Source organism: Columba livia, chromosome 2, assembly GCF_036013475.1.
Source record: "Columba livia isolate bColLiv1 breed racing homer chromosome 2, bColLiv1.pat.W.v2, whole genome shotgun sequence".
NCBI classification, from domain to species: Eukaryota; Metazoa; Chordata; class Aves; order Columbiformes; family Columbidae; genus Columba; species Columba livia.
This window is the reverse complement of record NC_088603.1, coordinates 55,256,616-55,269,825: the sequence shown is the minus strand read 5'-3', so window position 1 is coordinate 55,269,825 and position 13,210 is coordinate 55,256,616. Positions and strand designations below refer to the sequence as shown.

General features: G+C 54.9%; 3 protein-coding genes across 7 annotated transcripts in view; 2 read left to right on the top strand and 1 right to left on the bottom strand.

The window, feature by feature from the left end:
• The window catches only part of AMPH (amphiphysin), a 145,414-nt gene that overhangs the window by 62,120 nt on the left and 70,084 nt on the right, over window positions 1–13,210 (bottom strand). The window lies entirely within an intron of this gene.
• On the top strand, window positions 4,141–5,505 carry LOC135578838 (uncharacterized). The gene is made up of 2 exons (XM_065055216.1): window positions 4,141–5,249; window positions 5,349–5,505. Exon 1 carries the CDS (start codon window positions 4,171–4,173, stop codon window positions 5,077–5,079), a length of 909 nt encoding a protein of 302 aa, XP_064911288.1. The 5' UTR covers window positions 4,141–4,170; the 3' UTR covers window positions 5,080–5,249; window positions 5,349–5,505.
• Window positions 11,001–12,624, top strand: LOC135578495 (uncharacterized). The gene is made up of 2 exons (XM_065052014.1): window positions 11,001–12,368; window positions 12,468–12,624. The coding sequence occupies exon 1, from the start codon at window positions 11,008–11,010 to the stop codon at window positions 12,196–12,198; it is 1,191 nt and encodes a 396-aa protein (XP_064908086.1). The 5' UTR covers window positions 11,001–11,007; the 3' UTR covers window positions 12,199–12,368; window positions 12,468–12,624.

The following is a 13,210-nucleotide window of genomic DNA, read 5'->3' as shown; positions in this document are numbered from 1 at the left end:
AAGGGAGAAACGACGGTGGTTGGCACCAGTGCTGGGATAACAGAGGCCCCAGCACCAGCATCACTACCCCCACTACAAGCGCCACCATCACCGCCCCAGCTCCTGTGTCACAGGCCCTCAGCTGCTGTCATCGAACATTCTCACCCATCCTATGCCAAATGAGGAGAGAGGTCAGAGCTCAAAGTAGAGAATTACATGGGTAAGCATGTGCAGGCTGTGCCCCAGTCCAAATGAGGCATCCCAAATGAGTCTTTACGGGGGAGTTCTGATGCCCTCCATCCGTCAGGTACAATATGACTTCACTAATCACCAACACTCACACTACCCATCAGTGAGTATAGTCCAAACTGGCAAAGCAACTCTCGTTTTGCAGCCTTTGTCCTTAAGGCTTTTGGCCACAACAACAGCCAAGAAAATTTAAAGGTACAGTTAGCCAACATTCCTTCCTTGATCAGCACCTCCTTCTCCATCAGTTCTTTCCATTTCTCTAGTTCCTGGGGAGGACACACCAAGATTTTCCTCAGTCAAAGAGAGAAGAAAGAGCAGTCACAAGTCTGCAGAAAACATGCCATCCATATGTATGGTGCCTACACAGTAACGTGTAGGCCTGCAGATACACAGAATACTGAATTAAGGAACTGTTTTCCTGAACAGGGAGAAAATAGGGATCAACTGAATACAACCACCACTTGTGGCTCCTGTTGATAGCTAGGAAGTGCAAAGAATGAAGAATTAACGCTGTTTCATCAGGGACGCGGGCACTGCGAAGAAGCTGGTATGGTCTCCCACAAGCCTGTGACAAGCTGTGGGACAAGATGCCAAGGCTAGATGGGCATTTGCTAGTGATGACCCTCAGCCGATTGCCCTGGGCTGTGTTGGACTCACTGGTACACACCTGGAATCTTATGGGGGTGAGCCGGGGGCTCCTGAGGTTACAGAGGCCAACAGGGAAACACCAGTGAAATACCGCAAAGGAATTAAGGGATTGCCGATGGCTCACTGTGCTGCTTGTCCAGCCGTCACACATTCTTGGCCCTTGGCAAGTCCAGACCGCTCTGGACAGAACACAGGAGTTGTTAGGGACACATATGGCTTGCATGATTTCAACAATGACAAGTCTGCTTGCTGGCGTGTTCAATAACGGGCCTTTGAACAAGGTAGCAGGCCAGGCTTTTTGTTTAGCTCAGAATCATAGAATCATTTTGTTTGGAAGATACCCTCAGGATCATAGAGTCCAACCATAACCCAACCCTGGAACTAATCTACATCCCTAAGAACTTCATCTCTGCATTTGTTCAACCCCTCCAGGGACGGTGACTCCACCACTGTCCCAGGCAGCCTGTTCCAATGCCCGACAACCCTTTCCAGGAAGAAATTGTTCCTAAGATCCAACCCCAACCTCCCCTGGTGTGACTTGAGGCCGTTTCCTCTTGTCTTTTCACTCACTACTTGCATTTTCCCTCCTTCGTGGTGCTGCCCAGTATGAGCTTGCCCACAACCCCAGCTCTCCAGTTAACAAACTTGGCTGAAGTGCATTCAAATGCAGCCGGGAGATAAGAATAAGAAAAAACAAGAGGCACTTGGAGGACAGAGACATGATGGCAAAACACTCAAAGAGAAAAGGTATTTCAATGCCAGTTTGTCGGTGTTGCCCACACGGAGAAACATACATCCCCCCACAACTGTTTCATTGTCATGGAAAGACCAAAGACTTCAAATGCTTTTGCCTGCCTCCTCAGGATAAATTTTGATGTGTTCCTAAGATAACCGTTATGGAAAACATCCTCTCTGACCTGTTGTTAAGGTCAGGGGCTGATCTTCAGCCTCACCTGAGCCCTATGGCAGGTACCGAGAGACACAGAGAGCTCACTCACTGTTGAAGTCCCCAACATCAGCTTTGCTGCTAAAGCTTCCCATCAGAAGTAGCTCTAACATTTATTTTCTACTTAATCCATTTCTCAGTAAACTGGCCTAGAAAAAGGAAAGGTCTGCTTCTATGAAAATAGTGGCTATATGGGAACATTTATTGACATGTTAACATCACTCTAACAGTATAGACCATTAAAATAATTTTCTCTATGTAAATAAACCCTATGGTGACATCATTACACCTGTGACAGTGTTATGCATATGACAGATTGATGTGGAATTTGCAGAGAGTTTTCTTAAAAAGAGAAAAATCTTCACAGCAAATATACTCATTAAAAGCAATTGATAGAGGCAAGGAAAGAAAGCAAAACTAGAAAATACCCCAGGGAGACACTGACATGAATCCTGCTACTGCTAAAAGGAAGAACAGGGGTTAGAGAGTAAAGTGCTTTATGTGAGTCAAACAAACATAGAGGTAATACATGGAGTAAGGACTAAAAGAAGACGCTCATAAACTTACAGAGCTTACAGATCTTTTTTTCTTTTTATTCCACAGTCACTGGCTTTCTTGCTCATATCTTCTGGTGTCAGGGTCACAAATCATTAAAAAAAAAAAACAGGTAAGATAGTAAGGAGAAAGACACCTGAGGAATCCAGCTTTCTCTGTACTCAAAACAAGCTCCTCCCAGCTGCATCAGCCACGGACCCAGACTGATTCGAGTGTTTTAGTTCTACGGAAAGGACAAAAGAGGAGAAAACCAAACCTAAACAAAAAATCTGTTTCATGATGGTGTGAAGGAACAGGAGGAAGCAAGGCTCTCATTCAAGTCACATCTACACAGCTGTGGAAAACCTTCCAGAAAATTCGGTAAGGTGGAGCTGTGATCTCCACTCTCTCCCGCTTCTCCTCAGGGGCCAATATCCCTACAGCCCCGCTGGACATCCCCAGCTCCAGAGCACTGGTGACACCACAGAACAGGTGACATCACCCAGGCTCCCAATGCCTCTCTGATGTCACTGTGCATTGCCATGACGACCCCACGCCGTCCCCATGGCCATCTGGCATCTGACAGTCAACCTGTCTAGCCAGATTTCCCAGTGCTCTCCAGTCCGTCACTGTGAGAAGCAGCAGACCAAGCCAACCTCATCCAACCTCGTCCCCATCGATCCTCATCTGTCCTCATCCGTCCTCCTGGTCCATCCTCCTCCTCCTTGTCCGTCCTTGTTCTCCGTCCTCCTGGTCCATCCTCCTCCTCCTCATCCGTTCTCCTCATCATTGTCTGTCCTCCTCCTCCTTATCATCCATCCTTGTCCACCCTCATCCAGTTTGACTGCCGTGGCTGAGACAGGTGACTGATCAGGACCTGAAACCTGGGGTGGTTTCAGAGCTTCCCTGCCACAGTGTAGCGCCAATGATGGGCTCCATTGGGTGTGATGGGAGATTCATCACCGGGCTGGAAGCACTTTGGACACCAGGACAAATTCTGTCAGGCTGCTCTTTATGAGAAGCCAGAACCCCAGAGGTGCCAATTCTTGCCCTGTCCCCACCACTTGCAGGAAAAGCAGCATGTGGGGTGCACAGGGCAAATGACCATGTGGGTCTGAGGCAAACATGGGCCAATTAGCCACTAGGTACTCCTCCTGATGAAAAAAAAATCAGGACAGAAAAGCCATAGGTGATGAAAAAGCAACACCTTTCCTTCTTTGCCCTTTTCACTTCAACTAATTGGGTGAGGAAATCCACCCACACACAAAAAAAAAAAAGCAGCTCACAGGTGGGATGGGAAATTGTGGGGACAGGAGACCTTCAGGATGGGAAACTGGGAAACCATCATGGGGCTGAGAATTCATTACTGGGAAACCATCGTCAGGAGGGGAAACCACCATTTAGCGCTGGCCAGGCCAGGCCAGGCCATCACCAGTAGGATGGGAAATCACTGAGATGGGAAGTTGTAGTATGAAAACTAAACCCCTCACATTGCTGTGCTTCCCCCAACAGAGAGGATCCTTCTCCAGCCAATGGCATCGCAGGCACCAGCCATGAGCTTCGCCAGCCCCACCATGGCACCGCTGGTCCCTGCCTCTGTCTCAGGGCTGATGGCATCCTCTCAGCCTGCCCAGTTCCACCCTGTCACACCCCAGATGGGACAGGGCGGTCTCTGGCAGCAGGTGCCGGGGGCCCTGGGGCAGCTGCTGCAGCTCCCGCAGGGGGTGCAGATGTCCCAGGGGGTTCAGCCAGCCCATCTCCCCCAACCTGTGCAGCCAGTTGAGTTCCCCCAAGGGGTGCAGCTGGTCCAGGGGATGCGGCACGTTCAGCTCCCCCAAGGCCTGCTGTTCCAAGAGGGAGTGCAGCTGGTGCACCTGCCCCAGGGGGTGCAGCTTTTCCATGAGGTGCAGCCAGTCCAGCTCCCCCAAGGGGTGCAGCAGGTCCCGCTGGCCCAAGGGGTCCAGGTGCTCCCTGTCCCTGCTGCTTTTGCCCCATCTAACACCTGGGGACAGCAGCTGATGATGGGGACACTGGTGCCACACCAGCCCGTGGCACTAGGGCCGGGGACCGTGGTCCAGGGGCAGCCCCTGTACCCCACGGGCTCCTGCCACCTGCCCGTCCCTGCCTGCCCCAGCCACCCACCACGCCGTGGCCATGTGGCTCAGCGGGTGCAGGGTCCCCCTGTGCCCCACACCCAGCCTGGCAGTGCCCAGAAGCCAGCACAGGCCTCCGGCAAGGACAGGGTGGCCAGGGAGCTTGGCGTTCCCACTGCCAGCCCCCACCAGCCTGCCCTGGCTGCACCTGCCAGCACAACCATGGGGAAGCCTACAGGTGAGTGCTGGGGGCAGCAGAGCCCGCGGGCGGGTGGCCAAGCTGAGGACAGCTGCATCACCTGCCTTGGGGTGGCTCCGTTTGCTTTGTCAGCAGCAGTGGCCACCCAGGCAGCCCTGGAGAGTCCGGGGGATCAGCCCCAGCAGGAACCAGCCACCTGCGCAGAGGCCAGTCTGGAGCCGGCACAGGACATTGTGGCCGTTGCCATGTCCGCTGCGTTTGACACCACGGATTGCGGGAACAGTGTGCCCGATGTCTCCGACAGCCCCGGCTTGGCGGCCTTCCTCAGTGAGCTCCCCGACCTCTCTGAGTACGTGGCAGAGGCGGCTGCGCAAAGCAGTGAGAGCAATGGGGTTGAGGGACAGCGAGGACACCATCCCCGATGTCCCTGACACCACAAACCCACCACCTGCCTCAACAAGCTCCCCAATCTCTCTGAGTACAGGGCAGAGGACACCAGCCACAGAGAGCAAGTGGCGGTGGCGGGGCTGGAAGATGGCGATGTCACTGGCCAGATCCCCAAGTCTCCCACCTTCCTCAGCCAGCTCCTGGACCTCTCCGAGTATGTGGCCAAGGGTGGCTGCCCAAAGGACTGAGTGGTGGCCGTGGGGGTGGGAGACAGCAAGGACACCGTCCCTGACAGCCTTTATTTCCCCAACAGCCTCAGGGAGCTCGATGGGTTCTGGGAGTACGCGGCTGAGAGCACCCAGGACCAGGTGGCACCTGCACCGCTTGGGGACAGCGAGGACAGTGGCCTTACCACCGATGGCCCAGGCATGACCACTGAGGTGCTCAATGAGCTCCCTGACTTGGCCAAGTATGTTGCAGAGGGCAGCTGGCCCATGGAGCCAATGGAGTCGGGGGGAGGGACTGAGGGATGGTGAGGACACCATCCCCGATGTCCTCCACATACCACATTTGACCACCTCCCTCAACAAGCTCCCCTACCTCTTGGTGTACAGGGCAGAGGGCGGCTGCACAGAGGAGCAGGTGGCAGTGGAGATGCTCCTCAAAAGCTACACCACCTTCCCCAATGGCCATGACAGCCTGGCCAGCAGCATCCCTGCCACTGAAGTCCCTCACTTCTGGGAGTACGGGCCGGAGGCCGACTGCCCTGAAGACCACCTGGCAGCTGCCACGCTGGGGGACACCGACCCCTTCTCGGGGGTGGCAGCAGCTTCCCCCTCACTAGCTCCTCAGGAGATGCAGGGCACTGGGGCAACAGACATGGCCCCCTGGCTGCAGATGAGCCCCATGGAGACACCTGAGCAGAGCTCTCCAGAGAATTCCAAGGAGCCTTCAGAGGACTGTCACCTGGCCAGTCCCTGGAGGGACCCCCTGACGGACCCTCTGGAGAGGCCTCTGCTCAGCCCTCTGGCCAGCCCACCGCCTGCCCACCAGCCTCACTGGCCCTCCATGGCCCAACTCATGGAGGAGACGCGGCGCAGGCAGCTCCGGGTGCTGCTCACCCGCTTGCCCCTACCACCGGGCACCATGTCCTGCCGGGTGCTGTCAGGACCGGGAGCTGCAAGGGACATCAATACCAAGCGCCCCATGCCAGCCACAGCTCCCGAGGGCCATGACACCTCTCTGCACTACAACATCCCACCAAAGCGGAGAAGATGACCAGGTGGACCAACCAACATGGGAGACTCTGCCCACCACAACAACAGCGCTGGCCCCAGGCCTGCCAAGCACCAATTCTAACACCTTCACCCGGCGACCCTGCTGGCCCCAACCCTGGAGAAGAAGCAACAATCCTGCCCAGCACCTCGCGCTTACCTAGAGGAACCACCGTCATCTCCCAGCCGGGAACCAACAGCCCTGGGACTGTCACCTCTACCCCATCCTGCTGCTGACAGCCCCACCACCGACATCCCCACCACCTGCTGGAACGGGCGTCCCCACCCATGGATGAGGACGCACCCACGGGGGGACACACTGACTGAACACCGCGGGATCCAATTCCCAGCAGCCAAGCTGGCTGTGGCTGCGCCCATGGCGGCAAACCCACCACAGGGGCTGTGGCAGCAGCTGCCCGGGCCCCTCAGCTGCCGTACCTCCCACCGACTCCCCGCCATCCCTCGGGCACCGGGGCCTCACGGCTGCACCCACCGCACTGAGGAGTAGGAGGACTCGGTGCCCATCACACTGCTCCAGCAGCAGTGCCTGAAGAAAGTGGCCCAGCAGGAGCGGGACCAGAGGCAGAGTCCTGCACCCACCCTCTCCAGCCCCAGCCCCTCCCAGATCCCATTTTCTTGCTTCATTAAACCACTTGGGTGTTGGCTTTGCAGCACCTCTGCCTGTGGTCATTTCTGCGGTGGGAGGGGGTGAACACAGCACCTGCCCACACTGAGTGTGGCTGGCTGGGAACGGACGCGGAGAGAGCATGGGGACAGGACATTGTTCCAGGGAATGGTCACCCAAGGGAGAAACGACGGTGGTTGGCACCAGTGCTGGGATAACAGAGGCCCCAGCACCAGCATCACTACCCCCACTACAAGCGCCACCATCACCGCCCCAGCTCCTGTGTCACAGGCCCTCAGCTGCTGTCATCGAACATTCTCACCCATCCTATGCCAAATGAGGAGAGAGGTCAGAGCTCAAAGTAGAGAATTACATGGGTAAGCATGTGCAGGCTGTGCCCCAGTCCAAATGAGGCATCCCAAATGAGTCTTTACGGGGGAGTTCTGATGCCCTCCATCCGTCAGGTACAATATGACTTCACTAATCACCAACACTCACACTACCCATCAGTGAGTATAGTCCAAACTGGCAAAGCAACTCTCGTTTTGCAGCCTTTGTCCTTAAGGCTTTTGGCCACAACAACAGCCAAGAAAATTTAAAGGTACAGTTAGCCAACATTCCTTCCTTGATCAGCACCTCCTTCTCCATCAGTTCTTTCCATTTCTCTAGTTCCTGGGGAGGACACACCAAGATTTTCCTCAGTCAAAGAGAGAAGAAAGAGCAGTCACAAGTCTGCAGAAAACATGCCATCCATATGTATGGTGCCTACACAGTAACGTGTAGGCCTGCAGATACACAGAATACTGAATTAAGGAACTGTTTTCCTGAACAGGGAGAAAATAGGGATCAACTGAATACAACCACCACTTGTGGCTCCTGTTGATAGCTAGGAAGTGCAAAGAATGAAGAATTAACGCTGTTTCATCAGGGACGCGGGCACTGCGAAGAAGCTGGTATGGTCTCCCACAAGCCTGTGACAAGCTGTGGGACAAGATGCCAAGGCTAGATGGGCATTTGCTAGTGATGACCCTCAGCCGATTGCCCTGGGCTGTGTTGGACTCACTGGTACACACCTGGAATCTTATGGGGGTGAGCCGGGGGCTCCTGAGGTTACAGAGGCCAACAGGGAAACACCAGTGAAATACCGCAAAGGAATTAAGGGATTGCCGATGGCTCACTGTGCTGCTTGTCCAGCCGTCACACATTCTTGGCCCTTGGCAAGTCCAGACCGCTCTGGACAGAACACAGGAGTTGTTAGGGACACATATGGCTTGCATGATTTCAACAATGACAAGTCTGCTTGCTGGCGTGTTCAATAACGGGCCTTTGAACAAGGTAGCAGGCCAGGCTTTTTGTTTAGCTCAGAATCATAGAATCATTTTGTTTGGAAGATACCCTCAGGATCATAGAGTCCAACCATAACCCAACCCTGGAACTAATCTACATCCCTAAGAACTTCATCTCTGCATTTGTTCAACCCCTCCAGGGACGGTGACTCCACCACTGTCCCAGGCAGCCTGTTCCAATGCCCGACAACCCTTTCCAGGAAGAAATTGTTCCTAAGATCCAACCCCAACCTCCCCTGGTGTGACTTGAGGCCGTTTCCTCTTGTCTTTTCACTCACTACTTGCATTTTCCCTCCTTCGTGGTGCTGCCCAGTATGAGCTTGCCCACAACCCCAGCTCTCCAGTTAACAAACTTGGCTGAAGTGCATTCAAATGCAGCCGGGAGATAAGAATAAGAAAAAACAAGAGGCACTTGGAGGACAGAGACATGATGGCAAAACACTCAAAGAGAAAAGGTATTTCAATGCCAGTTTGTCGGTGTTGCCCACACGGAGAAACATACATCCCCCCACAACTGTTTCATTGTCATGGAAAGACCAAAGACTTCAAATGCTTTTGCCTGCCTCCTCAGGATAAATTTTGATGTGTTCCTAAGATAACCGTTATGGAAAACATCCTCTCTGACCTGTTGTTAAGGTCAGGGGCTGATCTTCAGCCTCACCTGAGCCCTATGGCAGGTACCGAGAGACACAGAGAGCTCACTCACTGTTGAAGTCCCCAACATCAGCTTTGCTGCTAAAGCTTCCCATCAGAAGTAGCTCTAACATTTATTTTCTACTTAATCCATTTCTCAGTAAACTGGCCTAGAAAAAGGAAAGGTCTGCTTCTATGAAAATAGTGGCTATATGGGAACATTTATTGACATGTTAACATCACTCTAACAGTATAGACCATTAAAATAATTTTCTCTATGTAAATAAACCCTATGGTGACATCATTACACCTGTGACAGTGTTATGCATATGACAGATTGATGTGGAATTTGCAGAGAGTTTTCTTAAAAAGAGAAAAATCTTCACAGCAAATATACTCATTAAAAGCAATTGATAGAGGCAAGGAAAGAAAGCAAAACTAGAAAATACCCCAGGGAGACACTGACATGAATCCTGCTACTGCTAAAAGGAAGAACAGGGGTTAGAGAGTAAAGTGCTTTATGTGAGTCAAACAAACATAGAGGTAATACATGGAGTAAGGACTAAAAGAAGACGCTCATAAACTTACAGAGCTTACAGATCTTTTTTTCTTTTTATTCCACAGTCACTGGCTTTCTTGCTCATATCTTCTGGTGTCAGGGTCACAAATCATTAAAAAAAAAAAACAGGTAAGATAGTAAGGAGAAAGACACCTGAGGAATCCAGCTTTCTCTGTACTCAAAACAAGCTCCTCCCAGCTGCATCAGCCACGGCCCCAGACTGATTCGAGTGTTTTAGTTCTACGGAAAGGACAAAAGAGGAGAAAACCAAACCTAAACAAAAAATCTGTTTCATGATGGTGTGAAGGAACAGGAGGAAGCAAGGCTCTCATTCAAGTCACATCTACACAGCTGTGGAAAACCTTCCAGAAAATTCGGTAAGGTGGAGCTGTGATCTCCACTCTCTCCCGCTTCTCCTCAGGGGCCAATATCCCTACAGCCCCGCTGGACATCCCCAGCTCCAGAGCAGCGGTGACACCACAGAACAGGTGACATCACCCAGGCTCCCAATGCCTCTCTGATGTCACTGTGTGTTGCCATGACGACCCCACGCCGTCCCCATGGCCATCTGGCATCTGACAGTCAACCTGTCTAGCCAGATTTCCCAGTGCTCTCCAGTCCGTCACTGTGAGAAGCAGCAGACCAAGCCAACCTCATCCAACCTCGTCCCCATCGATCCTCATCTGTCCTCATCCGTCCTCCTGGTCCATCCTCCTCCTCCTTGTCCGTCCTTGTTCTCCGTCCTCCTGGTCCATCCTCCTCCTCCTCATCCGTTCTCCTCATCATTGTCTGTCCTCCTCCTCCTCGTCATCCATCCTTGTCCACCCTCATCCAGTTTGACTGCCGTGGCTGAGACAGGTGACTGATCAGGACCTGAAACCTGGGGTGGTTTCAGAGCTTCCCTGCCACAGTGTAGCGCCAATGATGGGCTCCATTGGGTGTGATGGGAGATTCATCACCGGGCTGGAAGCACTTTGGACACCAGGACAAATTCTGTCAGGCTGCTCTTTATGAGAAGCCAGAACACCAGAGGTGCCAATTCTTGCCCTGTCCCCACCACTTGCAGGAAAAGCAGCATGTGGGGTGCACAGGGCAAATGACCATGTGGGTCTGAGGCAAACACGGGCCAATTAGCCACTAGGTACTCCTCCTGATGAAAAAAAAAATCAGGACAGAAAAGCCATAGGTGATGAAAAAGCAACACCTTTCCTTCTTAGCCCTTTTCACTTCAACTAATTGGGTGAGGAAATCCACCCACGCAAAAAAAAAAAAAAAAAAAAGCAGCTCACAGGTGGGATGGGAAATTGTGGGGACAGGAGACCTTCAGGATGGGAAACTGGGAAACCATCATGAGGCTGAGAATTCATTACTGGGAAACCATCGTCAGGAGGGGAAACCACCATTTAGCGCTGGCCAGGCCAGGCCAGGCCATCACCAGTAGGATGGGAAATCACTGAGATGGGAAGTTGTAGTATGAAAACTAAACCCCTCACATTGCTGTGCTTCCCCCAACAGAGAGGATCCTTCTCCAGCCAATGGCATCGCAGGCACCAGCCATGAGCTTCGCCAGCCCCACCATGGCACCGCTGGTCCCTGCCTCTGTCTCAGGGCTGATGGTATCCTCTCAGCCTGCCCAGTTCCACCCTGTCACACCCCAGATGGGACAGGGCGGTCTCTGGCAGCAGGTGCCGGGGGCCCTGGGGCAGCTGCTGCAGCTCCCGCAGGGGGTGCAGATGTCCCAGGGGGTTCAGCCAGCCCATCTCCCCCAACCTGTGCAGCCAGTTGAGTTCCCCCAAGGGGTGCAGCTGGTCCAGGGGATGCGGCACGTTCAGCTCCCCCAAGGCCTGCTGTTCCAAGAGGGAGTGCAGCTGGTGCACCTGCCCCAGGGGGTGCAGCTTTTCCATGAGGTGCAGCCAGTCCAGCTCCCCCAAGGGGTGCAGCAGGTCCCGCTGGCCCAAGGGGTCCAGGTGCTCCCTGTCCCTGCTGCTTTTGCCCCATCTAACACCTGGGGACAGCAGCTGATGATGGGGACACTGGTGCCACACCAGCCCGTGGCACTAGGGCCGGGGACCGTGGTCCAGGGGCAGCCCCTGTACCCCACGGGCTCCTGCCACCTGCCCGTCCCTGCCTGCCCCAGCCACCCACCACGCCGTGGCCATGTGGCTCAGCGGGTGCAGGGTCCCCCTGTGCCCCACACCCAGCCTGGCAGTGCCCAGAAGCCAGCACAGGCCTCCGGCAAGGACAGGGTGGCCAGGGAGCTTGGCGTTCCCACTGCCAGCCCCCACCAGCCTGCCCTGGCTGCACCTGCCAGCACAACCATGGGGAAGCCTACAGGTGAGTGCTGGGGGCAGCAGAGCCCGCGGGCGGGTGGCCAAGCTGAGGACAGCTGCATCACCTGCCTTGGGGTGGCTCCGTTTGCTTTGTCAGCAGCAGTGGCCACCCAGGCAGCCCTGGAGAGTCCGGGGGATCAGCCCCAGCAGGAACCAGCCACCTGCGCAGAGGCCAGTCTGGAGCCGGCACAGGACATTGTGGCCGTTGCCATGTCCGCTGCGTTTGACACCACGGATTGCGGGAACAGTGTGCCCGATGTCTCCGACAGCCCCGGCTTGGCGGCCTTCCTCAGTGAGCTCCCCGACCTCTCTGAGTACGTGGCAGAGGCGGCTGCGCAAAGCAGTGAGAGCAATGGGGTTGAGGGACAGCGAGGACACCATCCCCGATGTCCCTGACACCACAAACCCACCACCTGCCTCAACAAGCTCCCCAATCTCTCTGAGTACAGGGCAGAGGACACCAGCCACAGAGAGCAAGTGGCGGTGGCGGGGCTGGAAGATGGCGATGTCACTGGCCAGATCCCCAAGTCTCCCACCTTCCTCAGCCAGCTCCTGGACCTCTCCGAGTATGTGGCCAAGGGTGGCTGCCCAAAGGACTGAGTGGTGGCCGTGGGGGTGGGAGACAGCAAGGACACCGTCCCTGACAGCCTTTATTTCCCCAACAGCCTCAGGGAGCTCGATGGGTTCTGGGAGTACGCGGCTGAGAGCACCCAGGACCAGGTGGCACCTGCACCGCTTGGGGACAGCGAGGACAGTGGCCTTACCACCGATGGCCCAGGCATGACCACTGAGGTGCTCAATGAGCTCCCTGACTTGGCCAAGTATGTTGCAGAGGGCAGCTGGCCCATGGAGCCAATGGAGTCGGGGGGAGGGACTGAGGGATGGTGAGGACACCATCCCCGATGTCCTCCACATACCACATTTGACCACCTCCCTCAACAAGCTCCCCTACCTCTTGGTGTACAGGGCAGAGGGCGGCTGCACAGAGGAGCAGGTGGCAGTGGAGATGCTCCTCAAAAGCTACACCACCTTCCCCAATGGCCATGACAGCCTGGCCAGCAGCATCCCTGCCACTGAAGTCCCTCACTTCTGGGAGTACGGGCCGGAGGCCGACTGCCCTGAAGACCACCTGGCAGCTGCCACGCTGGGGGACACCGACCCCTTCTCGGGGGTGGCAGCAGCTTCCCCCTCACTAGCTCCTCAGGAGATGCAGGGCACTGGGGCAACAGACATGGCCCCCTGGCTGCAGATGAGCCCCATGGAGACACCTGAGCAGAGCTCTCCAGAGAATTCCAAGGAGCCTTCAGAGGACTGTCACCTGGCCAGTCCCTGGAGGGACCCCCTGACGGACCCTCTGGAGAGGCCTCTGCTCAGCCCTCTGGCCAGCCCACCGCCTGCCCACCAGCCT